General features: G+C 41.9%; 1 protein-coding gene across 1 annotated transcript; it reads left to right on the top strand.

The window, feature by feature from the left end:
* Window positions 1-6,515: 6,515 nt before the first annotated feature.
* On the top strand, window positions 6,516-16,231 carry LOC309554579 (putative nuclease HARBI1; the record flags this gene model as incomplete). The annotated part of the gene is made up of 3 exons (XM_082256312.1): window positions 6,516-6,800; window positions 7,910-8,370; window positions 16,150-16,231. 3 exons carry the CDS (start codon window positions 6,516-6,518, stop codon window positions 16,229-16,231), a joined length of 828 nt encoding a protein of 275 aa, XP_082112438.1.
* Window positions 16,232-20,804: the final 4,573 nt, after the last annotated feature.

Below are 20,804 nucleotides of genomic sequence, written 5' to 3'. Positions count from 1 at the left end.
TCCGCCCTCCGGTGCACAATAGGAAGAGAAGGAGAGGCGCACACAGAGGACTTGTTTGAATTGGCAAAACTTTATTCATATAAGTACAGTTATCCTTACTAAGAAACAATATTGGAGCAGTTAGGTGTTGCCAACATTTTTATATGCCGTATTCTTGCTTTCTAGTAATAATATAATCACAGCTCATTAAAAAAAAAAAAATATGTATGGGGTTTTGTTTTTTAACTCATACTTATGTAGCACTGTCCCAGTAAGTAGGGCAGGGATTTGCAAACTGTGGCCCTCTAGATGTTGCAGAACTACAAGTCCCATGAGGCATAGCAAGACTGACAGTCACAAGCAGAGGCATGATGGGATTTGTAGTTTTGCAACAGCTGGAGTACATATCCCATAGTTGCCAACATTTGAAAAAAAATTCCAGGGACACTTTGCAGCACAGCTATCAATTATTTACCACACCCACTTCTTTGAAGCTCCGCCCACTCTGCATAATTAATCTCCGCCTACTTATCAGATTATAGGGTCTACTCAATAAAGAGTGTACATATACAAGGAAGGAGACCCCCTATTGGGACTATGACGGGTAATGACTCATGTATAGGTTCAAAAAAGTTAAAATTTTATTATACACAAAAATACATATCAATTGATAAATATACATTTCAATACAAAAGTAGCATCATTTAAAATTCTGAAAATGGCGACTATATACAGTTCAACTGGAATAGTGACGCTTGTAGCATGGAGGAACCTGAAGTTTGGTTTTGGAAATCCTACGTGTTTCAAACAATTCTTCCTCAGGGGTCTTTAAACCATATTTACATTATAAGTGTTCTATAATGAAAAAAATTTTTTGTTCAAAGTGTAACGGATCATCACAATTTTATCAAAAAAAAAAAACAATCAATTATATTCTTTTAGAACACATACCATGTATGGCGTCACAGTTTTGAACAGAGTCGCTTATGTTAAAACCTTGATTGTTCAGCACCGCCGGGAATGGCATACCCGGAAATACTCCAAAGTCCCGCAAGACCCCTTCGGCCTTTCCCAACACCATCAATAGACAGGTGTGGGTTAAGACAACAGAGAGTCTAAGTGTGGGGGAAGTCTTGACGCGAAAGCGTAAGACGCCACGCGTATAGGGGGCGGAGACTCGGACGGACGAGCGTCAGCCCATCAGCACGGCTCCCCACAGCTGTAATACTGTTTGGCGTGTACGGCCCGCACAAGCCTCATTGTGCAGATCCATGTGAATGTGATTTCATTTTGGCATTCTAATAAAAGGATAATAGCAGTGTACACTTAGATCCTCTATTATTTTTACCCACATACCCATGGAATTGTGAAAGATCGATCCAGGAAGTAGCATCCCTTACATTGGGCTTATCCTTACAGAGGATTCACTGCTGGCTTATTACATCAGTGAGGTGAGAGGCCATCCTGTGGCTAAACGGTGGTGGTGTCACTTGCACTTTATATATGGAGACATCTATCAAGCACCTTGGTTGAATTTAGCTCACGGCTTGTCCCATGGTTTAGTGGACCTTTTATGCACCTTATTTTTGAATGCACTTTATGGACACTTATATTGCACTTCTGGAGGAATAGTTATTTATATGGAAAATTATTTATATGATGCACATTTTTATAGCGCTGTATATTTATTGTTTATACTCACACAGGTACTCGTTGACGGTCCTCTGCTGCATGTGCAGCCGCTGCAGCATTGCCAAAGTCGAGTTCCACCTGGTGGGCATGTCACAAGTCAGGAGGTTTACGGGCAGGTGGAATTCCCGTTGAATTTTAGGCAGCCGAGCACTGGCTGCTTGAAATGGCTACAGACTCTTATGGCCAGCTTCAGCAGATCTTCCAACCCTGGGTACCTGTTTAAAAAACGCAGTACCACCAAATTGAGGACATGTGCCAGGCATGGCACATGTGTTAACTTTTCCTGTCTAAGGGAGGACAGGAGGTTTGTGCCATTATCGCACATCATTCCTGGCTATAGCTGGCATGGCGTGAACCACCTCTGGGCCTCCTGCTGCAGAAATGCCAGAATTTCTGCTCCCGTGTGGCTCCTGTCCCCTAGACAGACCAGCTGAAGCACTGCATGGCACCTTTCAGACTGACTCATTGAATAGCCCCTTGAACGCTTAGGGGTACTTGTAGTTCATGGGACAATTCCGCAGAGGAGGGTATGGAGAAGTAGGGGGTTGAGCTAACAAATCTCGCATCATGGTCCTTTGAAGACGCTGTGTGTGACGGCGAAACGCGTTGACGCACTTCCGGTTGCGGACGTAACGTCATTTCCGGTCGGGAACTTCCTGTATGTGGAACGCACGCCAAGAGCGGCGCCACTTGCTTTGTTTGCTATATGCCATTTTTATTCTTTGATCTTGTAAGTATTCAATCGTTTTTTGGGGAATAAAATTATACCTACGTACTTCACGATGTATGGCCCTCTTTTCTTTTAATGGTATTATCGGGAACGATTTCCATACGGAGGACACATCGGAGGAATTCCATATCTGATCCTGGGCAAATGTGCAATAAAACCAAGGGCTTTCATACTATCTAATTCCGGTGAGTGGGGAACCAAGAGGGCACCTTCACCTCACAAGCACCTTTATTTATCTGGCACTTTGGCACCTTTTTTGGATCATCAATAAGGACTTTATTCCACCATTTTCTGCACTTTAAATCTCACATTTTGAATGTTTATATATATTTTTTTAGTCTAAATATGCACTTTAAAATATTTCTATAGAAATTTATGCACTTTAATGAGATTAATATATTTTATTATTACATATTGTATTCACATGATATAGATTGGTTTCAATTTAAATAATTTATAATTTTTGACATTAATCTGTTGCTAGCGCTGCATTAATTTGGTTTTATTCATCACCATTAGCTGAATAGAGCTCTGGCAGCACAACAAACTGCATTACTTAGCCCTGTCCTGCATTCTTCCGAGTTGCAAGCAGAGTTGCCCAGTGTGCAGTGAACAAAATATATTGTCCCTGACCATGCTTCTAGGACCACGTGTCAGCAGTAACATAGACCTTGCCGCTGACTGCCTTGCCCACCGATGCCACAACATTGCCTTCCACATGATGGTAGAGAGCTGGAATAGCCTTACATTAAAGCAAATAGTGACTGGGAAACTGCCAATGTGGTACAGCACTTTCTGAAAATTCATGGAAGGGGGCAGAATCCACCAGACAGAAAGGCAGGAGTTGTAAAGCCAGCAGCTATGTCAAACTTAAATTTAGACACTGGGCATGTGGGTGGCAGTGATTGTATTTTTTTTACTTCACTGCAGTAGATGGGGCAGAGAAATTTGCCTGCTGTAGTCTACAGTTGGTGGTGTGCTACTGGCAGACGTGCTGCAAGGACCTGGGACACCCTGCGCTATACCATCATCCCTGTCAGTGGAGGCAGCTGAGTGATCAGGAGGTATAGCGGGGGGTAGATTGGAAAGGTGAGGAGGAGCAGGTGCTCTTGCCAATGGGCTAAGTGGTGGGAGGTTAAATGCCTCGTAAAGCATGTGATACCCAAATGGCTGGTGTTTTTGCCACGCTTGATGTGGCAAAGTTTGCAAATTGCAACAGTGTGATCGGCTACACATGTGCTAAAAAAGGCCCAAACAGCTGAGTTGTGGGAAGTGGGCCGGGAGATAACAGCTCCACAATCTGGTGGAATAGGGAAGCTGCTCTCTACTCTTCCATGATGGCTGCCTGTTTGGGGTTGTGCCTCACCCTCACTTTCCTTCTCTGCTCTATCCGGCACCCAAGTCTCGTCAGTGACCTCATCATCATCCCCTCAATCCTCATTTTCACTGGAGACAACTTGGCAATACGCTGTGACTGGGGGAACATGACTGCCAATTTATTGTTTACCAGTGTTCTCCCCCCTCTGTATGCTCATGTTCCTACCTTGCTCAACCTCAAATCTATGATCAGAATCAAGTAATGGCTGTGCATCAAGGAGCAAGTGGCTGACGTTGTGTTCAAATAACTAAGCCAAATCTTCCATGCATGATGCTGGGGCTATGGCAGGAGAAGCTGTGAACAAGGAGGCAAAATAAGCCACTCTGTTTGGGTGACGGAGGATGATGATGGTTTAGTAAGCCAGTCCACCACCTCCTCTGTATGCTGTGGCTGGATGGCATGGGCAACATCACTAAACAGAGGAAATTATTCCCTGCCTAAGGACGGACCACATCCACCTTTGCCTGTGGACACATACGCTGTTGGCCCCCTCACAGTGCCATGGGAACGTCTGCCTCTCCTCGCTGGCCTCCCAGACATCATGGGGAAGGGGAGCTCTTATTACAAAATGTAATAAAGATGTGGAAATGTGTGCATTAATCAATGGAAAGTGGTGTTTGCTGCACTTTACCTTAAGTACTCACTACACAGACACACTCCACTAACACACTACAATATACTGCAGTAAAACTGCACGGACGCACTGCAACATGCACCAACACTGCAACGTGCAGTAACGCACAGATATATACTGCATTAAGCGTGCACTAACGCACTGATATATACTGCGTTAAATGTGCAACAACGCATGGATATATGCTGTGTTAAACATGCAGTAATGCATGGATATATACTGCGTTAAATGTGTAGTAACACGCTGATATATACTGCATTAAATGCACAGTAATGCACTGATATATACTGCGTTGAACGTGCAGTAACGCACAGATGTGTACTGCGTTAAATGACAAGTAATGCACGGATATATACTGCGTTAAACGTACAGTAACGCACTGGTATATACTGTGTTAAACGTGCAGTAACACATGGATATAGATTGCGTTAAACGTACAGTAGCACACATATATGTACTGCGTTAAACGTCCAGTGATGCACAAGTATATACTGCGTTAAACATACAGTAACGCACAGATATGTACTGCATTAAATGACCAGTGCCGCACGGATATATAGTGCATTAAAGGTACAGAAATGCACTAATAAATACGGCGTTAAACGTGCAGTAACACAGGGATATATACTGTGTTAAACGTGCAGTAACGCACAGATACATACTGTGTTAAAAGTACAGTAACGCACTCAAATATACTGCGTTATATATTATTATGATTATATTAATATATATATATAATAATTATTATTAATAATATCATTATATATATATATATATAATATACATATATAATGATATTATTAATAATAATAATATCATTATATATAATATATATATATTATATTTTTTAAATATTAAACACATCCTAATGGGAGTGCTAATTGCCACTTTAAACAAGCTTCTAGCAGGCTTCAAAACTTCTTAAAGGTTGTTGAAAGCCTGCTAGCAGCTTGCTTAAAGTTTTAAAGTTGCAATCAACATTCTAATTAGGTTCTGTGTTCAACATTAACAAACTGGAGTTAAATGGTATTTTATAATGCCCCATACACACGTGCAGATTATCTGCAGACTTTTGTCTGCAGACTTACCTTTTCTATGTAGTGCAAGGGCCTGCCGGATTGCATACAAATTGAAAGTGTTTAGGTTTGACCTCATATTATATGGTTTTGGTAAGTCTGCAGACAAAAGTCTGCAGATAATCTGCACGTGTGTATGGGGCATAAGCTTCAAGAATGCTTGCTAAAAGTTGCAAATGCTTTGTCAAAGCTTGCTCTTCACACTGCTCTTGTGCAAGGTGAAGACCGTGGGAAACAGGCCTTATGAATTTAAGCCCATAATATGAATTTACTGCAATTAGTACAGATGATTGCCATCTAGTGGACATATATTATTATTACAGGTTGGCATATACGGTATCTAATAGTCCTTTATTAAGAGGATATATTTTTCGATATGGCTTGGGAGCTCATGTTAGATATTACTTGGATCCATTATTATATCTTGAATTAGGATAAGTGCATCAAGTATACTATTGTTGATGCAGTACCTACCTACCTACCAGGTTGTGGACTTCCTATATAGCTGTCACTTATGTAGAATCCCTATATAATTGTCATGTTTATGTGTTAGCTGGAGTTTGGCTTTAATTTGCTAGTCCAGTACATCCACAACAGATAGTGCATCTAAAGCCCCGTACACACGTACCGATCGTCGGCCGACGGAACGTCCTACAAATGTTCGCGGCTGGTGTGTTTGTTGTTTGTCTGTTGAAAAGTGCTCAAAACTTGCCCAGGACATTTGTCTTCCGACAGAAAATGACGTCACTACGTTCCACGCACGTTCGCCGCTACAAAAGAGGAAGTGAGTGTTTGGCCGTGACCCTTCTGGGCATCTCGCGCTGATTTCGGTAGCATTTGTTTGGTTGACGACATTTCGCTATTTTCCGAGACATCGTTCGAGAATTTATTATGGCGACCGTGAATTCGTCCGTTGCTGTCGTTAGTGTTGGAGTTTTGGCTCTGAGACGACGTACGAGCAATAGGAAGAAGAAGCGGACCTCCTGGACGAAAAATTGGTTGCTTAACCGTGATCAATTTTCTCATATGTCCTTGCTGAGGGAGCTCCAGGAAAATAATCCTGATGACTTCAGGAATTATTTGAGGATGACGGATCCCATCTTTTACCGTCTTCTTGCCCTGGTGTCCCCCTATATTCTGAAGCAGGATACTTGTATGCGGCTTGCAATTACTCCTGAGCAAAGGTTAATTGCGACGTTGAGGTATCTTGCAACAGGGAGAAGCCTGCAGGATCTGAAGTTCACCACAGGCATCTCCCCCCAAGCTCTTGGAGTCATCATCCCTGAGACCTGCTCTGCCATCATCAAGGTCTTGCAGAAGGACTATATCAAGGTATGTTTGATTTTTTACATTACATTACATGTATTACTAGTTTCACCTGAATTATGATGTTTTTGGATGTACAGCAATTGACACAGGCCATTATTTGTAAACTACCCTCTGTCCGCATGCACATAGTAGTAAAGATGTAGATTATCTTTAACCATTTGTAAAATTACCCACTGACCACCCCACCATTCTCTCCTATGTGTCCCTAAACGCATTGCCTGTTAACAGTATGTCGAATTTATCTAATTTTATTGCTTTCCCTCAAACAATTATTCCTTGGCCAATGTTTTAGTACCTAGTTAATGATTTATCTAAAATACATCAGTCCATCCATTCCCACCTATGATTCTGTATGTTTATGTAATGATGTTAAAACCTTCACTGACCACAAGCCCTTATTGATGTATAAATGCCCAGTTTTACTTACCCATCCCCCACCCACATGCTAAATCTCAAAGTCAGCATATACCAAAGCTCAAGTTCAGAGGTCTTCAAACTATGGCCCACCAGTTGTTCACGAACTTCAATTTCCATCATGCCTAGTCATGTCTGTGAATGTCAGAGAATTACAAGGCCTCATGGGATGTGTAGTTCTGCAACAGCTGGAGGGCCGTAGTTTGTAAATCTCAGCTCTAGCTGGTGAGTATAATGGGCCATACACACTAGAAGATTGTCAGAACAATTTATCCTTCCGATTTACCAAAACCAAATAATATGAGGTCCAACAAACACTTTCAAATCCTATGCAATCTGGTAGGCCCTTGCACTACATAGAAAAGGTAAATCTGCACGAAAAAGTCTTCAGAGAATCTTCTAGTGTGTATGGCCCTTTACAATATAAGAACAATAGGAGGTTGAAAAGAAATGTATGTAGGTGTTACATCCCCATATCCAAACCTTTGCCTTCCTGTTGTATATTTTTTTAGCAAGTTGCATAAGCATTTAACAGACAACTGTGTGTGTAATTAATAATGTGATGTGCTCAAGCACTAATTTTATTTTTTTTATTTTTTTTTATTTTTTCCCCACAGTTTCCTTCAAACGCAGAGCAATGGCTGGAGATTTCTGATCAATTTCTGGAGAAGTGGAATTTTCCCAATTGTGGGGGTGCTATTGATGGGAAGCACGTCCGCATTGTCCCCCCTACGAATTCCGGCACATTTTATTATAATTATAAAGGTTTTTTTAGTATAGTCATGCTAGCCATAGTTAATGCAAACTATGAGTTTATTTTTTTGGATATTGGCAAAAATGGCCGCAATTCGGATGGGGGAGTTATTGATCAGACGGAGTTCGCTCGTCGTCTAAAGAACGGCACTCTGAACCTGCCATCCAGGGAGCAAACTGTTGAGGGTATGAGCTTTGTGTTTATCGCAGATGAGGCTTTTGCGCTTGGGGAGCATCTCATGAAGCCCTACCCTCAGAGGAACCTCACCCCAGACCAAAGGATTTACAACTACCGGTTGTCCAGAGCTCGCAGAGTTGTGGAGAATGCCTTCGGGATAATGGCCAACCGGTTCCGGATATTCCTGACGTCCATAAACCTGGCACTGTACAAAGTGGATAATGTGGTCTTGTGTTGCTGCATTTTGCACAACTTCCTACGCAGGAATGCACAAAATTATGTATTGCAGCAACTGGATACTGACCCTGCTATGCCAGGTACAAGTGGAGAGGCCCAACCTTCTAACCAAGTGGAGTCCATGACGTCAATGGAAGTTGGACGGTCAGCATTGGCATCACACAGGGCCCGTCAGATCCGCCAGGAATATCTGGACTATTTCGTGGGGAGAGGAGCTGTGTCCTGGCAGCAATCACTGTCACACACCCATTAATCTTGTTAAAGATTGGACACACAAGATAAATGTCAGAGATATATTATTTTTCAACACATTAAACAAAAATTGCAATGATTCTGTATTGTGGATTATAATCATTTGGGCACATATGCCAAACACAATTATTTGGGTTAATCATGTGTTATATATGTGTGACTTTGGAAGGGTTAATACATTCATCAGTGTGTTTCTTGACTGTAGTCTCTCACCAGCTGATCCAAAGTGATGATGGCCATGTGTTATTTTTTAGCCAGTGGTGTAAATACAAGGGCCTTCTGCACCCCACAAAATGTACACAAACCCTGTCACATTGAGAACTAGGTCACACCCAAGGTTCATCTAATGTCACCTTACATTGGTGTTCATTGTCCAGAAGTTGCCCATACTATATATTTCATATAATACATTAGGGTATTAACAAAGTACCTACACCTGTTATGTTGTGTTCATTTATGACATCCTTCTCACTGCCCACCAATGTTAGGATATGTCAGTGTTATGTGAAACTTGATCATTGTTCATCTCAAAGTGTTATATATATAGGTAATGGAAAGTGAACTAGAGCAACGAACAAGCAATACACTATAGATTACACTGATCTCCCTACACTGATTGCTACTGGCAATATCAATGCCATATTGAATCCTAGGACTGCTAGTACCTTGAGTGTTGAGTCACACTTATGCGATGCGGGAAGTCTGCGACTTTGCAGCCTTCCAGCATTGCATAAGGGTGACCCGCCACTTACTTTTTGCACAGGATTGTATTCCACAAGTGTTAAGCACTGTGCGATCCAATCCAGATACATCAGAAATAAAGGGTCATGTGCGACTTGTATGCGTGTTCAGTGCGAATGTAGCCATACAAAGTGTATGTCTCAATTCACACTGCACATCTGATGGCATGTAATATCGTAGCGCACTGCTCCTTTATTACATGCGATCAGATGTTCATGCAAAAATCAGCTATACAGTTTGTATGGCTCAATTCGCACTGCACTCGCACAAAAGTCGCACATGATGCATTTATTCAGCCGCATCAGGATAGGATTGCACAATCGTTCAAACTTGTGTGATCCGATCCTGTGTGAAATGTCAGATCGCACTGTGATATGCGTTAAAACTGGGGGTATCTTTAACATTTCATTGACACCTCCAGCAACTCGCATATGGCAGTGTCCAAAATGCTTTCATTAACATGTAAATATGGGAATAGGACAGCCATCATACATTTAGTGCTTCTTTACACAGCTTTAGACCTCGACCCCCCAACGAAAGTCTAATAAAGAATTGAACACACATTGTTGAATGTAAAAACGTTTTAGTATCAAACATTCACAGGGTTAGGGTTAGGGTTAGGGTTAGGGTTAGGGTGTTGTAAAGTGCTTTTCCCAAACTTGGGTACACTCTTTAACATCTGAGTGTAATTAAAATGCCCTAAAACATTATAAAAAATTTGTAACATCAGGAACATCCCAATACAAACATTAAAAACCTAGTAAAATTGTGGCTTAAAATTTGCCAATCATGTCCACAAAATTGCGCATTTTGATTTGTAATGCCGTTGCAGTCTCCTTTATTTGTTCCAGGTCTGCGCAGCATTGGAGAGCCTCACGGGTCAATTTGGCTAATGTGCAACTATGTAAAACATGGTCTGTAAAAATTAAAAAAAAATGAGTCAATGTGAATCACCTACATGAGGTCATAATAATAGAGAAACATTTGGTGTCCAGGTAATCTTAAATTCCTCTCGAGTTAATACCTACCCTGTTCTTATGCTCTTTTGCCCTAGGCTCTTCTTCTTCCTCCTGTCCTCCTCCGATGCTGTTGCTGATGATTCTGCCGGTCTCCTGAGCTTACTATATATTCATTAGGGGTGTGAACGCATGATGACGTCATTGTGAGGGCATGGTTGTAATGTATATATATTAAGATGCAGAGACCAGAGACGGGCAGAATGCACGGCAACAGCATTGGAGGAGGACAGGAGGAAGAAGAAGAGCCTAGGGCAAAAGAGCAGACAACATAAGAGCAGAAGATTGGACAGCAGAAGACTGGAGAGGAGAAGATCCAAAGAGCAGAGTGGAGAAGACCGGATGAAGATCTTTAAGAACATTTCATAAACGTCTCCTGTCGTTATTCACATACACTTCCATTTATGTGGTTAATGTGTAGGGGTACTATGTACCCCATACCCATTCACATAGTGATTGGGGTCTGGGATCTGGGGGCCACCCTTTGTTAAAGGTTGCTTCCAAAGTCCTAGGAACCCCCTGGCCGCATGACCCCCCAAAACCACCAGACAGGGTTGTGGGGATGAGGCTCTTGTCCTCCTCTACATGGGAGTAAGGTGCTTTTGGGTGTGCGGTGCAGAGGCCCCCTGGCCCAAAGCAACAAAACCCCCCCATGTTGAGGGCATGTGTCCTGCTGTGGTCCAGGGGGTGTTTGGTCCGCTTGCTCGTTCTCTTTCCTGGCCTGACAAGCTGCATGCTTGTATAAGGGTCTGGTAGGGGTTTTGGGGGTGACCCACGCTGTCTTTTTGTTGTGGGCATACCCTCAAACTCAATACCACACACAAAAGGCCTGGTTGTGAACTTGGGGGGACACCCACGGTGGGTTGTTCAATTTTTTGGTGTAGTTCCCCCTCAAAAATCTTCACAACGCAAGTGGCCCCGCAAGTCAGAGCATCCTGATCCGACTTACGGTGCGACTTCCATTCAAATAAAGAGGCTCCCATAGGGAACTAGTGTTGTAAATTGGAGGCTAAAAATAACACTGATAAAAATCATTCTGCAAAAACCTACGTGGGCACACAATTGGCTATTGGACACTTGGTCCTGGTTCCTCCACAGTTTCGGAACTGGCTTCCATGCTGCTTGGCAAGTTGCCAGGAGATCGGGCTTCTGACCTGGCTGGGGATGCCACATCCTGGCATGATGCAACATCTGCAATGTAAATTTGTAAGGGAATACAAGAATATAAGGTTAAACAATCATTGCAAATACACATATTTCTATGATCCCACTACACAAAAATCTGTGACTACCAACCTTCTTGTTGCTCTGGTGTCTCATCACTTGTTGGCTCCACCAGGATTATTTCCGGAATAATGTCTTCATCTACATAATACAAAACATTGGCCATATCATAAAAGTCACAAGAGGTACATTTGTTAGGACATGGTGCCCTGCTTGATAGCTCTTTTAGTAACAAATATGAAGACATGTACATGGTTATCTACGAAAAATATGGTACATTAATGTTTGACAGTGCATAGGAACCAATTACCTTTAGTGGAATCTGTGCCACCTTCTGTGCCCATGTCCTCATCTTGTTCGGCAACTGCCGATGGAGCTGCCAGACCTCTCCTCCTCCTTTCCCATAGTTTGGCACGGAGTTTACGTTTTTCTCCTATTTAAAGGTTTGAATAATAATCTGTGATTAATAGGAATGTTTGCTGAGAAGATTCGTGCAGGAAAGAACGTTCGTTGCAACACAATACATATATTTTTAACTATGGCTTCCTGACTTTTAATGTCATATACTAAAACATCAACAATAGATCGATCAAATCACGACATGACAACTAAAATGAGTAATCTAACTTTTTACATAGACATTATAATCTAGACATGTTAATACAACATACACAAAATTATAAAAAACATATTGCATGATTAAAAAAATAAAGAAAAAATAAAACTTACTTTTTTTCAAAATCCGATGGATTTGGGAAAGCTGATCCTGCTCACGGTGTTTGAGGTCAGACCACCGTTTCCGAATCTGATCTTTCGATCGCTCGACACCGAATTTTTTGACCAAACAGGCCACCACCTTGTCCATGATGCCATCTTTCCTGGCATTGGGCCGATCGTAATTTGCCAACTTTCCATCGTAATCCATTTTTTCTAAAATGGAGACCATCTCCACCATTTCTGGCTTTGACATGGGTGTAGCCCTTGATTTTCGGGTGGCCCAATCACTTCGGCCCCCACTAATTGAGCTCCCAGATTGTTGAGACATGGTTCGTAATTAAACAATGATTATTCCACTGCCTCAGGTGTGAGTGTCGCATGTAGGCCTGATCTTCGGCACGTACACACCCCTGCACAAGCCCGCCACTGGAGGAGGAGTTGACGCCTGCGCTGTATTTAAAGGACGCCAGATCGTTCGGCCGACGATTCGCTAGCGGACATATCGAGAGTTGGAGCACGATCGAGCGGCGAATCACGACTTTTCCCCACAAACAAAGGTACGACTCTTTTAATAGAAAGTGTGTGTTTTGGGCCCTATACAGCTTTTATTAGGAATATCTTTATTATGTGCCAAAATACATGCTCTTTTAATATGTTTTGTGTTGTTTTGTGTCTTGCAGGCATATACTGTCCTGCAATATGGTGGACAATTTCACCACCCACAACTTTTTAATAAGTTTTATTGATGAGTTCAGGCAACTGCCCTGTTTGTGGCAAGTCAAGTCCGCAGATTATAAAAATAGAAAACTCAGAAAACAGGCCATGGAACATTTGGTGGCCTTCTACAAGCCCGTCTGTCCTGGGGCAAATTTTAATTATATCCGCAAAAAAATAAACAGTATTCGCACTGCCTACAGGCGGGAGTTAAAAAAATAGAAGATTCCACCCAGTCTGGAGCAGGGGCACGGAATGTATATGTACCACGGCTGTGGTACTTTGATAACATGCGGTTCCTGGCAGACACCATGGAATCCAGGCCGTCAATTTCTACGCTGCCTTCGACTTCGGCAGAGGGCTCAGTGTCTGTAGATCCAAGCCAGGATGAGGATTTCCTGGAGGAGAGTTTTACTCAGGTATGGCATTTCACAATATATTGTCTGCTAAAATGTAATCATGTAACAAAATTATAAGCTAAACCATAATTGACCCTTTAGGTAAACGGGCATAGCAAGGGGTTGGCATGACAGGCAACCGCCAGGGGCGCAGGCCAAGGGGGGTGGGTCACAAAAACATTGGCATTGTTTTATTGTTTATTTTAACAATCCACTCAGCCTGCACACCCCAGAACCCCCAGTTTGCAGGCGGATTCATGCAGGTGTAAAACATTGAGAGCTGCTTCATGCAGGTGTAAAACATTGAGAGCAGCTGAGCCAAAAGACCAGGAGACTGAGACTGCCTCTCACTGCATCCCCAGCACACCTCTGGTCTTACAAACACTGCTGCATCCCCAGCACACCTCTGGTCCTAACAAACACTGCTGTAGCCTCAGCATTCCTCTGGCTCAACCTTTTTTAATACAAAACTAACAGCTCCTGCAAATGATCCATCCATCCTTGCTTCCATGTCTCTGGTCTCTCACTCTGGGTCAGCAAGGCAGGTGGCTTCCTTATTCATGTTTCCCTGCACTGCTTCACCCTCAATGCCCTACATCAAGTCCTCTGCAAGTTCAGGCCCCTCTCTCTCTGCAACCCCCTCCTCTCTCTCTCACACCCCCTCTTTCTCTCCCTCTCTCTAGCTCTCAACCCTCTCTTTCTTTTTCACACCTGAGACAATGATTGCCCACTAGAGAGCTCTACACTGGGCAAACAAGGGGCAAATTAGAAACTTTTAATGCCCTTTTTTGGGGGGGGGGTGGGTTACAGTTTTACATTGATCTTGGGGGGGGGGGGGGTTGTTGCCAAATACAGCTCCTCAACAAGGGCACTGGAGACCCTAGATATGCCACTGTATGTAAAGTCTGCTATTTGTTCACAATAATATAACAAACATGCATTTTTATATACACTATAACATTCTAATCAATTGTTCATTTCATCAACAGGGAAGTGTCACTGAGGAGGAGCCAGGTTGCAGCCAGGAGCCTGGGGAGCCTGCGGAGCCTGAGGAGCCTGAGGAGCCTGCGGAACTCTTTCCACCACCACCTCCTCCTGCCAAACGGAGGCAAAAGAGGAAGCACGTGGATGACATCACCGACGAGTTTATCCAGGAGGCCACCATAGCCCTACGTCGGAAACCGGAGGCCAATGAGTCCTTCGGCAACATGACGGCAAAAATTTTAGATAAGGTGGACCTCAGGCAGTGTCAGTATGCCAGAAAAATTATTCTTGATGTGCTGCAAAAGGCTGAAAACGGCATACTTAATGAGCACAGCCATGCATGCCAGGAGCACCCGTGCCCTCCACCTCCACCTCCACCTCCACCTCCACAACACCCACCACCTCGCCAAATGCCACATGGCCAGTGGCAATATGGCCAGCAGGATCCAAACCTGCCCTCATGGCAACCTGATTTCAGTTACCAGCAACTTTAATTTTTGTAACCCCCTATTATTTATTTTACCCCTGTTTGCCAGTTTCTAGTTTAATTTTGTCCAAATGGACCTTTTTTATGTTTAGTTATACGGAAAGTATTGATGTTTGCTTTGTTTTTTTTTTGCTGAGATCCAAAAAATAAAGAAAATTGAAAATAAAAAATGGCCTATCTGAATTTGTTAACATGTTTAATATTGTGCATAACCTGAAAAATATGTTTTAGACATTAATTCATACAAGAATAAAGGGTCATATCAATAGTTAGATCTTTGGTGTGAAAATACAAAAATAATGGTGAAGAGTTCAAATTATTTAATTCTAAAATTTGATAGAACAGATAGAATAGACAAACATTATCTTCATCATAACAGAACACATGCCTTTTTATTAGAAAAGTATGGCATTATGAGCAGCATCTTCCTTCTTCTCACATTTATCAAGATGAGCATGTGCTCCGCATTTCACCTATTTCTTGGACTTCCGCAAGCCGAAAGTTCTTTCTGAATAAAATGTTGAGTTTACTAGAGAAAATTCTTCCGGGAACTCATTTGGTTTGATCATGCGTGTTGGGATTTGTAGCTGTGTGTCGGCAGAATTGTGTACTGACAGGCGAACAATCGTCCGTTCTGGTGTCGGCATACAAATATTTTCATGTTTGCAAGAAAGACTTTTGTCCGCGGATTGTGCGCAGACATCTGTCGGAGGCACCATACTAACACGCGTACAATCGGCAGATCCTTCGTCCACCGACGTTTGTATGCCGACGATCGGTACGTGTGTACGGGCCTTAACACTACCCTTTCCTCAGATTAACAATACTGAGTGTCTCCATTCAAAGAAGACACCCTAAGAAAAGACGTGTGTCACTGGATGGTACACCAAGTGAAAATAAAGGGGGAAAAAGCCTAAAAAAAGCAGAACTAATGCAACCACCACATTCAGGGACTGTTAACTGCATTATATAAAATTTTAGTTTTTGGATTTAATACCACTGTTTAGCAGTGTTTTTCTTTTGTTTAAAGAAAAATCCTCTTCAGCGCGTTATTGCAGAGCAAGCATAAACATGGGAAATAGGCTCTGATTCTATGATGTGTAGTCAGGTGCTGGAGGGGGACTACAGAAACACGGAGAAAGGGACATTTTCCTCTTTACAATCAGTTTACTTTCACTTTTTGCTGTTTTATGCTCTTATAAATATTGTGTTGCAGTCAGCAGAGGGAGAACTATAGCCAGAAAAGCTTTCTATACAGAATGCTGAGAATTATGGGTTTTGAAGTCCAGGAAGTATGAGGGTTCACTGCCCTTTGTTCACACTGCTAACAGAGTTGTTGGAGGAAGGACATTAAGTATAGCGCACTTTTACTGAATCTTCACCACACCTACTGTATACTGCACCTGTTCTACACCTGTATCACATCTATATCACACATTTACTACATATTTACTGTACCTGTACTGTATGCTGGTTTATTAAAATGTTGTTAAGTGCACCAATGCTTCTTAAAGGGCCTCAATAATAGCCAGCAGAAGAACAACATAAGGACAGTTCCTCTCCTAAAATCATCCAGCAAGCCACCTTTGTTCCCTTCTCCCCTTTCTATGGGCAGTGCACATCCAGTTGGTCTAGGCCTAGCATAGTCACCATTGCACTTTGGCAGTATAGTTCCTGTATTTGGTAAATCAAGCTTTATTACTGCCCACTGCTGCACTTAAGGTGACCTTGCTATTGTTTATGGGCACCAAGGGGTTTATTTATTAAAGTTAGAGAGGGAAAAATCAGTCACACTTCTGCAGAGAAACCAATCAGCTTCCAGGTTTTATTTCCAAAGCTTAATTAAACAAGCTGAGGTTAGAAGCTGATTGCTTTCTCTGCAGAAGTATGATTTTTCCCTCTCTAGCTTTAGTAAATAAACCCCCAAATGTCATCTTATGCCTAGTCCTTATTACTAATTATCCTGTATGCTAAATTGTGCTATTCCCATTGGTAATTCATTTCTATGCTTACTTCGTTACCTACCATATTAGGTGATAATATATTAAGTATGCCTTAAAGCGGAGTTCCAGCCTAAAAATAAACTTTGCAGCATCAGTTAGAGTACAAAAACCTAAAAAAAAAATTGGATATTTAATATTTTTTTTTTGTTTCACTTACCTTGTTTTTAACCACTTAAGCCCCGGAAGATTTTACCCCCTTCCTGACCAGGGCCTATTTTGCTATTCGGCACTGCGTTGCTTTAACGGACAATTGCGCGGTCGTGCGACGCTGTACCTAAACGAATTTCACGTCCTTTTTTTCCCCACAAACAGAGCTTTCTTTTGGTGGTATTTGATCACCTGTGTGATTTTTTGATCATGCGCTATAAACAAAAAAAGAGCGTCAATTTTGCAAAAATAACAATATTTTTCACATTTTTTTATATGAAATTCCCCAAAAAAAATGTAAAAACCAAAATGTTTTAACATTTTAGGCAAATTAGTTTTATGCTACCTATGTTTGGTAAAAAAAATTGCAAAAAGCATATTTGGATTGGTTTGCGCAAAAGTTATTGCATTTACTAACTAAGGGAAAGATTTTTGTAATTTTTGTTGTTTTTTTTTTAACGAGTAATGGCGGCGATCTGCTTTTTTTTTTGCGGGACTGCGACATTGCGGCGGACAGATCGGACCCTTGACTGACATTTTTGACACTTTTTGGGTTACCAGTGACATTACTACAGTAATCAGTGCAATACATATGCACTGTTACTGTAAAAATGACACTGGGAGGGAAGGGGTTTACTTTATTGGAGAGGGAGGGGTTAAGTGTGTCCCTAGGGGCATGTTTCTAACTGTGATTGGATGTGGCTACTTGTGTAAGAACAGAGATCAACGGTCCTACATAGTAGACCCATATGATCTCAACTCTTACACAGGGGAGAATGACAGGCGGCTGTGTTTACATTAGCCGCCTGCCTTTCTCCCGCTCTAACGGACGTTCACGAGTGCCCGGCGGACATCGGGTTCGCCGGGCACACGCGCGGGGGGGGGGGTCCGTGAGCGAGCGGGAGTGAGAGCGCGCCTCCAGCGGCACACGCTTGCTCCCTAGAGCCTCACAGGCTAGCGACGTAGACCTACGTCGCTTTGCCTGTGAAGGGCTGACTGCCGACGTAGATCTACGTTAGGCAGTCGGCAAGTGGTTAATGAAAATAAACGTACCTTCCTACTTGTGCGGACACAGCCCCCGACGTCACTTCCTCCTTTGCATTGCATCCTGGAAGATGAGCGTCATCAATCCCAGGATGCAATGGGAAAGCCCGACCGCTACTCTGAGTGCCGATCGCAATCTACAGCGCATGCACGAGATTGCGATCGGCATTCTGGGTAGCCCAGAACCAGAAAGAGGAACACAGCGGGGGACACCACGGCTTCAGATGCCCACACCAGAGATGGCCATGCTCTGCAATCAATTTTAAAGGTAAGTATTCATCTTTATTCAGTAAATGTAATGCACTGTAATGAGGGGTTAGTGGTAGGGTAATTGGGGGTAGCTTAGGATTGGGGGGGGGGGTATTTTCAGCTCAAAAAAGTGTATGTGGCCGTAACTCCGCTTTAAGTAGTTAGTTCAGTGCCTGTTTTCTTTCATGTAGTACTATTACTAAGTATTACTTTCAGGGATTTTCTTTTGTGTTGCATGCTTTGTACACTCAACCTAGAGTGTCAGAGGGACTGAAGTTCTTAAAGACGTTGAGGCACAGAACACAGGACCCATCCTAACCATGCTAACCAGCAGCTCCTATGGGGGTAGCGCTTTAGAAGCTTCACTTATTTTGCTCTAGTATGTAAAAGGTGCTCTATCTCAGCAAAATGTAGTGGAGGGAGTGATCACAGGCAATATTTTACAGCACACATCACCCTAGATTTAATAATACCCCTTTCCACTTCAAGAAATGGAGAATGCCTAAATTTATTGATTTTAACTGATCCATATTTTAAGCAATATCCTGTTTTTCCATTAAAATTCAACTCCTAGCTCATATAATAAACATGGTGACAAATGTGTGATACAGGCCAGTATACAAAACAGTACTTGAAAAAAAATATACTGTATAGATATCTTTCATGAGAAATATACAGATATAATGTATCCAATTGGGTGGCATAATCTGCAGACCTCGTGAATTTTATATATGATATGTTAAAATGCATCCAGGAAACCATCTCTATATATTTTTCACATTCTTTAAATATAAACTACTTCAGTGAGATTACATGTATTACACAGTTCTCATTATACAGTAAGTAACATCATAGGTATCTGAATGTACAACAAACATTGATTAAGCAAGGAGACTGCAAATACACAACTAGACTTATCTTGTGTTCGGTACAATAAAAGCGCAATGTCTGCTACCAGACAGTGTTGCACATTGAGAACCAATAAAAAACTATAATACATTGGCTGTGACGATCTTGTTGAGCCATCAATTTTTTTTTTAAATTATAAAAGTGGTGAAACTGGTAGATACTAAGCTAAAGATAGGAACTGGAATGGCAGTTCCCAAAAGTATGGAATAAGGAGAACAGGAAAGGGAGGGAAAGTGGAGTGAAGGTAGGGATGAATAAGAAGGAAAAGAGAAAAAAGGTCAGGGGGTAAAAGAAAAGGAGAAAGGCCACCAGGGACCAAGGAAATGAGGGATGATAAAAGCAAAAAATTGCCTACAAGAAGTAATTTCTGTTAGAAAGAGCAATGTTAGCTTCCCGAACAAAGGGTGAGATAATGAGTGTAATGCAAAATTTCCTTGTTTTTTTTTTTTTAATTCAAGTATATCACCTTTGGCTGGAGGCATTGCTTGAATGACAATCTAAAGTTTGGCTGTTCAAATATGTTCAAAAAGCAAAAAGAAAAAAGAAGAAGGGTGTACTTACTTTTTTGAGTGCCTGTGGTTATTTACTGTTGATTGTTTATTCTGATAAATGATCATGGTACAAAAATGCATCAGCCTAATGTGTATTCTTGAGCCTATAAAAAGGAGAAGGGGAGCATTTAGCAGATGTCCCCAGTGCCATCATATCTCAGAAGAAAAAAGTAGTGATAAACCAGGAAAGATCCTACCATGCCAATTCATTCTATTCCCATGAAGGCTTGAGCAGGGATATCTGCCATAGTCAGACAGAATCTACAGGCATACAAATATTTCCCAAACTGTCTGTAAAAAGCTGGATCAAGGGAATATCTTCTTTTTCTTGTTGCGCCCATCTAAAGTGAATCTGCACCCAGACTATGCACAATAAAGTATTTACATATTCTAACCAAGCAGAAAAAAAAAACTAAAACAGGTCATCATTCACCTTTGCAGCTATAGGCACTGAGGAGAAACAGAGGCACTAAAATCTTAGCTTTATTCCTATCACTTTCTATTGATGCATATGTAAATATACAGGTTTATACTGTATACACTACATTACGAAAAGTATTGGGACACCTGCCTTTACACGCCCATGAACTTTAATGGCATGCCAGTCCTAACCCCCTTTTACATTTGTGTGACCCAAAAGTAGCACAATTTTGCCGAGACTATGATGCGATTTTTCTGCGATTTTGACTGGATTTGAAGCAATGCCTATGTCTATTGACCTCAACAATCATCACAGTCAATCCAAAGTAGTGCAGGGACTACTTTAAAGTTGTTGACACTTGAAGTCCCATAGATAGGAATGGTACTAATTGGAAATCATGGAGTACGACTTGTCATGCGACTTTGCGACTTTGTAGGTCTTTGATGACCTACAAATTATCAGCCTTAGAGGCTGGACAGAAACTCAAATCCAAGCCCAGGACCTCAATCTCTGCCTGTTTGAGTATTTGGGAGGATACATTTATAAC

This window comes from Pelophylax lessonae, assembly GCF_965119305.1.
Source record: "Pelophylax lessonae genome assembly, chromosome: 4".
NCBI classification, from domain to species: Eukaryota; Metazoa; Chordata; class Amphibia; order Anura; family Ranidae; genus Pelophylax; species Pelophylax lessonae.
Note: the sequence above shows the minus strand (reverse complement) of the source record. Positions and strands in the feature narration are given on the sequence as shown.